Source organism: Trachypithecus francoisi, unplaced genomic scaffold (assembly GCF_009764315.1).
Source record: "Trachypithecus francoisi isolate TF-2019V2 unplaced genomic scaffold, Tfra_2.0 Lachesis_group2, whole genome shotgun sequence".
Classification (NCBI taxonomy): Eukaryota; Metazoa; Chordata; class Mammalia; order Primates; family Cercopithecidae; genus Trachypithecus; species Trachypithecus francoisi.
Window position 1 is genome coordinate 89,751,537 of NW_022681465.1, and position 7,580 is coordinate 89,759,116.

The 7,580-nt window shown below is 42.8% G+C and overlaps 1 protein-coding gene across 1 annotated transcript; it reads right to left on the bottom strand.

The window, feature by feature from the left end:
* Positions 1 to 950: 950 nt before the first annotated feature.
* Positions 951 to 7,216, bottom strand: PLK2 (polo like kinase 2). Its single transcript, XM_033179621.1, has 14 exons — positions 6,646 to 7,216; positions 5,944 to 6,051; positions 5,684 to 5,800; positions 5,359 to 5,488; positions 5,047 to 5,134; positions 4,457 to 4,552; positions 4,150 to 4,348; positions 3,911 to 4,058; positions 3,460 to 3,557; positions 2,995 to 3,124; positions 2,509 to 2,749; positions 2,256 to 2,385; positions 1,882 to 1,992; positions 951 to 1,745 (listed from the first exon to the last, which is right to left on the bottom strand). The coding sequence occupies exons 1-14, from the start codon at positions 6,913 to 6,915 to the stop codon at positions 1,554 to 1,556; spliced, it is 2,058 nt and encodes a 685-aa protein (XP_033035512.1). The 5' UTR covers positions 6,916 to 7,216; the 3' UTR covers positions 951 to 1,553.
* Between the last annotated feature and the right edge of the window lie 364 nt (positions 7,217 to 7,580).

A 7,580-nucleotide genomic window follows, 5' to 3' on the forward strand; every position in this document is an offset into this window, starting at 1 on the left:
TATACATGGCCAGAGAACTCCAGCCAGCAGGAGTTAGTCTAGGACTTGTGAAATACTCATATTCCCTGGATTTGGCTTTTATTAATACAATATACCAGGTGGAGTTTTAACAATTTTAGAAAAATGTAAAAGTGCAACTGGCATCTCTATACTATGCTGTACAGGATCACATTGTAAACACAGCCTTAACAAACCAAAGCACTTCTTTTCATAGGACAGTATTTTCCTTATAGTGGGATTACAATTGAACAAAAAATATTTACATCTTATGCAGATCCCTGTAAGTTGAGTAACAGGATGAGCAGCTTTCCTTTACTACACTTGTCAAAGAGTAGATCCCACTGAAAAAGAAAACCTCAGATCTACCTCTTAGATAATTTAAGTTCAAAAGATGGACCCCAAACCATAACTTGGTTCCCATACCACTCCTCAACTACCATGCACCAGAAGGAAAATAAAATGACTTATTCACAAAGAATTTCTCACTACTGGAATTATGTGCTTGTACTGCCAGCGGCACTGGAAGTGTTTAGGCAGGTTTATGCTGAGTAATATGTTTAGGTGGTGCATGCACTCTAATTCAGAGTTTTGCCCATATTAAGATAAACTTCCTGTACCTACTGACACTTAACAACAGAGATCTGTTTACTCTGGCTTTACCTCCAAGCTAAACAAGTTTTAAAGAAATACTAGAGAGAAATTGGGTTTGGATTTTGTAGAAGGCTTATATTTTGGTTGTAACAAGAATGGTGTTCTCAAGCTAGATCTACTCTGAAAGTTTATGATTGTAATTCAGGTATTAGACTTCCTAGAAACTGTAGTTAGAAAAAATTAAAGATCTAACTTTCGAGTATGCTTCTATACTCAGTGGCTTCTTGGCACTGCTTGGCATGACATTATCAAAAAATGTCATGATGTGGTGGAGTTCTACTAAAGACAGGAAACCATTATTTCTGCTTTTTCATACTCTTTATTGCCAACAGTTTAAAATGGTCAACATAAAAAAAAAAAGACATTTTGATAATAAATACTGCTCTTTGGGCTGTAATAAATAAAAAGTTTATTAACAAGGAATGCACTTTTCCAGCCACAAGTATCTTCAAAAATTAATGAAAAAAAAATTATATATGGCCATAGTTCACAGTTACGCAGCCAAAAGCTGCTCCAATTACAGCCTTTAAACAACATGGGAGCTTCCTCCCTTCTCCCTCCCCTTCAGGAAGTATATTCACAGTTCCAAGTCCTCTGGCTGAAATGCTCTCAACAGAGAGAATTTAAGAATCAATGCACCTTTCTGCAAAATTGTCTGAAAACCCTTTTAAAACAGGTATCTCAACGAAAACTGCATTCTGGTTCACTCTTGGATTGTCCAAAGTCAAGAACTGTATGCCTTAGCCTGTTCTGGTTCCACCCAGTCCAGCAGGCCACAGGGGAATTGTTTTCGTACCACCACATGTCCATCTTCTTCAGCATGCTCTAGATCATTCTACTGGCTTCCCTGTAGATCTCACAGTGGAAAAGAGGAGTCCCATAGGGTCCATTCGAAAAGTCTTTCAGTTACATCTTTGTAAGAGCATGTTCAGGGCATATTCCATTCGATTTTTTAATTCTGAAGAACAGCCAGACATCAGCAGAGTTGTCAGTCTGAAAGTTGTAGATATCCTGTCCTCATTGATGTAAGTGAGAAGGTATTCTTCATTTTGGCTACAGATGATTATTTTTGTATGATCGTGGTAGAAATTCACCTTAAAAAATAAACATAGATATTAGATCTCTCAAAATATTCAAGAATTCGAAAAATTCAGTCAATTACTAAACTAGCTAGGCACAAATTTTTCTGTGTAGGACCTAAACATGCGCTTTCCTGAAGAGTTCATTTACCTGAAAGGTGCCATCATTAAAGAGCATCATTAGGGCCTTATCAGATTTTAGCCACTGAAGGAGGTAGAGCCGAGGTCTTCGAATATCAGTAACACTAGGCAGATCTCCACCCTGGAAGAGATTAGGAGAGTGAGTTAGTGCCTACAAAGATTTTGTAGCATGCACTCTATTATTATTCTAAGAAAATCCTCTCAAACTTAAGCAAGCATCAGAGTGGCTTTGGAAATCCCTGCCTCCACCTCCCAGAGATTCTGATTCAGTACATCAAGGATAGGACAGGAGAATCTGTTTCTAACAAGCTTCAAAGTGATGCAGATGCTACTGCTCTGTGGACTACACTTCAAATGTCACCACTCTAAAGTCACAGTACTTACATCCATGAGGTTCTCCTCCATGTAATGAGAAAAGTATTTCAGCACCGTCACTTGACTAATAAATTGCTCAGGAGCATCTGTTGCTGGGAAAACTGAGCATTGGCCAAGCTCTGCGTAATAGTGAACTGTTCTATAAAAACAGGAACGAAAGGGAGAGAAGAGGAAAAAAAATAGAAGCAGTTAATCACTGTTTTTAGATTTCTTTAGTGCAAGACTAGAGAACTGACAGGATTTCATTAATTGATACACTTACTTTTTGTCTGGAAGGAGGCTCATGTGAGCACCATTGTTGAAAAGGACACCGACGGTGTGGTCTGAAAGCTGGTACCCAAAGCCGTATTTGTTAGAGTAATCAACCCATTTGGTGACCCACTGAAATGATGTGCTCAACTGCTCTTTGGGAATGCAATCGGCTTCTGGCATGTTTTCCAGACATCCCCGAAGAACTCTTGCCACTGTGTCTGCAACACTTCCCATTGTACTGTCTTCAAGGCCTGAAAAGGCAGAGAGAAATGTTTCAAGTTATACAATATTTTAGCAATAAAACCTCAGGTTTGGTAGATGCCAAGTTTCACTCCATTAATTCAAAAGACATAGAACTCAAGATTATTTTCCAATTCCTGTAAGCTTACTACTTCTATGTTAGATTAAGCTACAAAGTAAATTGACTTCAATTATTATGTATTTAGCACTGGCATTTAGAGTTTTGTTATTTAAAATATGACTGACAACCACTTACATTCACTGCTGCTGCTGCAGCTGCCAAGAGTCCCTCTGACTATCATCCGAATAGCATCCCCAATCTGCTGCTTGTTTTCTACTGCGGGTGTTCCAGACCTGGCAACTGTGGTGGTAGGTGGTTGGAGCTCCTTAGGAGAGAGAAGATTTATGCGATGAGTCAAGCATCTAAATTCATTTAAGGCTGAGAATTCCAGATTAAGATGAAGAGTGAGGCAATTGCTGGGAAAGCTTATCAAAAAGCAACGGAGACAAGCCAGATAAAAGATAACGCAATAACGTACTTGCATGCACTGTAAAACTGAAAGACTTCCTTTTAGTTTTAACTTCCCTTTCAAAGGGTTTGAAGAAAAACTTTAGTAAATATGACATTTTTGAACCATGATAATCATAGTCCAAGAGCTATTTAATAAAGAGTGGAAGTAATGTAAAGTGTGAATATCTACTTTAATCTTTCCCAACACACCTCATCTGTCCTGTGTTTGCTGGGTTGCTGAGTTATTGAAGTCTTTTTCAAATCATGCCTAAGCTTGTAGATGTCTTCATCTTCTTTAGACACTCTATCTGTATATCAAGAAACAGAATTACAAACATTAGTCTATCTTAACAAGGTAGGAACAGGGTTAGCCATATTTTCTCCTTCTTGCATTATTGACCAACTTATGACCATCCTGGGCAAAAACAGCATTTTACCTTTGCCATTAGCTGCAACTACCCCAAAAGCCCTCTTCAATGTTTGCAAAATAAAAAGCTATCAATCACAATTCAAGGTATGGATTTATTATGCTATAAATATCAACATTTAAGAATATGCAAATATGGCCAAGTTATGCTACTATAAAATTCTCTTTTAACTAATTTACCAAATTTAAATATAATATTGGGTACAAAAAGGAAAAGAAGTCTTGTTAACTTACTATGTGTGTCAATATATCTTGCTTTGTCTTTTTTGCCACCAAAAAGAGCAGCAGCTGCTTTCTTAAAGAAATTCTTTGCTGGGCTTGATAAGTGGAAATCTGGAACTGTGTGACAACAGCTGGAAGACAGTCTGTCTGGAGTGAAGCCCTGTGGAACATTAGAAAAGGCCTTCAGTAACTGTCAGGTAACTGGGATCAATACCATGTAATTAAAAAAAAAAAAAAGATAGTGCACCAACCTGCAAAAAAAAGTCATGTCGAATGATGTCATCCAAACTGGGACGATCCTCTGGGTTTTTGGACAACATACTAGCAATTAAGTGCTTCGCAGGAGCCAGCAATGAGGACGGCATTGTATACCTTGCTTCCCTTATGCACCTATAAGTTTCTTTGAGATTTGTAGTTTCAAATGGGGGCCTCCCTAGTAACATTGTATACCTGTGTGCAAAGAAATACATCTTCAGCAATGGTCATAAAGCAGCTCTTTTCAAGTGTTAAAATTGAAATCCAAATTCGCTTTTTAATTATTCTGCTGCATTTACTTACATTACACAGCCCAGGGCCCAAATGTCTGATTCACAGCCATGTCCTTGTTTGTTCAGGACTTCAGGAGAGAGATAGTTTGGGGTACCACATATCGTTCTGGAAAGACAAAATATTGAGATCATGTTAGGAATTATTCCACTATTTAAACTTGGTTCTCTTGACGTGACTTGATGGGAGACAAAATCTTAAACAAAATCTTAAAATCTACACTGAATTTCTATTTGGAAAAATTTGACTTTTAGCATCTGAACAATTGAGATCTGACCAAGTGAGTTTTGGTAATTTTTTAAAATGCACACACATTGTTTTAGCCCACATGCAAAGTGTGGTTAACCAAATAAAACCAGGGACATCGTGGCATTTTACACATTTCAGGCCAAGAAAAGACTTCATTGACTGCTTTCATAATCAATTCAGAGGCACAGGGTGCTCTGCCTAGTCCATAGTGGGCATTTAGTATTTCTTTAAATTAACATTGCTATGATTTATAGATTTTATCACTGGACCTCTGAAACATTAAATGCAAAACAGTGAAGGCATATTTGGTCTCTCCACAAAACTCTACTAGGATGCATCTTTTTGACTCTTACCTCCTTCTGTGTTCCAAGGGTTCTAGCCTGGCCGCCAAACCGAAGTCCCCAACTTTTAGTTCCATGGCTTCATTAATAAAAAAGTTCCCTAGATGAAACAAAAAAAAATGTGAATGCTTTTGAAAATGCATTCTAACCAAGTACACATACATCCACTCTGGAGCCAGGCAGCCAATTGTTATATGAAAGTCGCCCATTCAAAAGCAAGATTGCAGACGCTAGATCCCAATTAAGAACATTCATATGTAAAAAAAGACAGAGAGAAAAAAAGAACTCTAAGACAAAACTCAGCTTTTGGCATCAAGGACTTACCTAGTTTGAGATCTCTGTGCAAGATTTCTTGTTCATGAAGGTATTTCAGTCCAGACACAATCTGCCTGAGGTAGTATCGAACTTCTGGCTCTGTCAACACCTTTCTTGCTTTCAAAATATGAGCCATTGACTAGGAAGAGAAGAAGGAAAAAAGAGAATGTGTCAAACAGTTATCAAAATCACTGGTTTCCCTTTGCAGGATATGCAATGAAAATTAACTTTGCAGTGTAAATACTGCCACAGCTAAAATCCCGGATAAAATACTTTTTGAATACCATGTTAATTGGGGGTAAGTAAATGTTCTCAAATAGGACTTGACACTTACCCTTCTACTGCAGTATTCCAAGAGAATGTAAATGTTTTCTTTATCCTCAAAGTAGTGGTAAAACTGCACTACATGCTTATGATGAAGAATTCTGTGAAGCTCTATTTCTTTGTCAATCTAAATGAAAAACCAAGGCAAGGCTTATTAACCTCTAGTCACCTCGGAAAAGCCAGTGATTACACATGCAGAAGACATTTTCCTAACAGGGAAGGGCCATCCTTGCACACAAAGAAAATATTTTACTCAAGAGTCATACACACCTTTTCCCTTTGATGAGGTTTAGCTACTCTGCTGTGAGGAATAATTTTTGCGGCGTAGACTTTGTTATTTGTCAAATCTGTCATCTCGTAACATTTTGCAAAGCCACCCTGAAAAGAAACAAAGCCGAGACGGAATTGAGTATGGCACAAAAATGGACGGCAGATATTTAAAATAAATAAATAAATAGGAAAAAAGAAAAGCAAAAAAAATTGAGGAATGGAGGAGAGTGGTCAGAGGAAGGCATTCGACTTCGTTAAAGCTCCCTCATGAAGAGAAACGCATTGCTGGAAACAGCAACTTCAAACAGTTTCTCTTCTTTCTATAATATAAAGGGGAGCTTTATGGAGGGAGTTGGAGGGGGGAGACATGAAAAATGTCTGATGAGACTTGTTAGGAAAATTCCCTCGGAGCAGATGGAGGGAGAGATGTCTGATACAGAAAGCCCTCGCTTCCAGACTCCAGATGCATTTCTCTGGGCTGCGGGGTGGCACACAGTTGTGAGGCTAAGGAATGCAAAGCCGATCCCCAGCGCTGCCGGTGCACAAAAGCCAGGCAGCAGGTGAGGAGCCCACCTCGCGCTGGGATCTAAACCCCGAAAAACCTGGAAGCGAAGGGCGCGGGACCCCGCAGGCCTGCCCGGCTTGGGGTCGCCCGGGCAGACCTCCCGCCCGCCCGGCAGCCCGACGCCCTCCGCTTGTCACCTTTCCCAGCACTTTGCCCCGGCAGTAGCGCTTCCCCGTCGTGGGGTCGACGATAATCCGCGAGATCTCGGGCCCCGAGTGCGAATGGTGGTGATGGTGGTGCGGGGCCGCCGGGGGCACCTGCGCCTGGGACTGAGGTGGCTGCGATTCCTCGGGGGGCTGCGGCGGCCGCTTCTTCTTCGAGTCCCCTCCGCAACCCTTGCCCAGCCCCTGCTCGCACATTTTGGTGCTGGCGGCTGGCTGGTAGGTGATAGTCCGCAAAAGCTCCATGGTCTCCTTGCCGCCCAGCACTGCCCGCTGCCACCCTCTAGGCGTGGTCACACGTCCGAGTCGGCCGTGGCTCTCGCACCCCTTCCTCTGGTGCCCACGCGCACCCCACACTCCGGTCCACTTGTGCGAGTGAGAAGGCTCGGCGAAGTCTTATATACTGGGCGGCGGGAAAGGGGCGGAGACTCGATACGCGACACCACGTCACGGCCGACGCCCCGCCCCATGGCCTGCCAAGCGCGCTTGGCCGGGAAGCAGGTCCTGTCCTGCCACCTAGGTCTCGCTTCCGAGCGGAGCCGCGCGCCTCGAACGCCGGCCGCCGAGAACTCTGGCAGCCACGGGCAGGCCTTCAGGGCCGTCTGTGGGCCCTGCCGCCCCGTTCTTCGAAGGCTCTGAGCCTCAGCGTACAAAACAGAATCCCGAGGGCCGACGCCTGGCCCCAACCCCGCCCCAGCCGCCTGGTGTCAGGGCAATGCCGTGACCCGAGCGAGTTGGGCGCGGGTGTAGACGCAGTCCCTCCCCCGCACAGCCCTTCCCCGCCGCCCCACGACCCGGCGCCTCTTGTGTCAAGGTATCAGGGTGCCCGGAGCCCGCCGCACGGGCACGCCAGGCCTCCTCCGGCCGTGTGACAAGGCCCCGCGCATGACGCGCTCGCTGGTGTCCAGCTG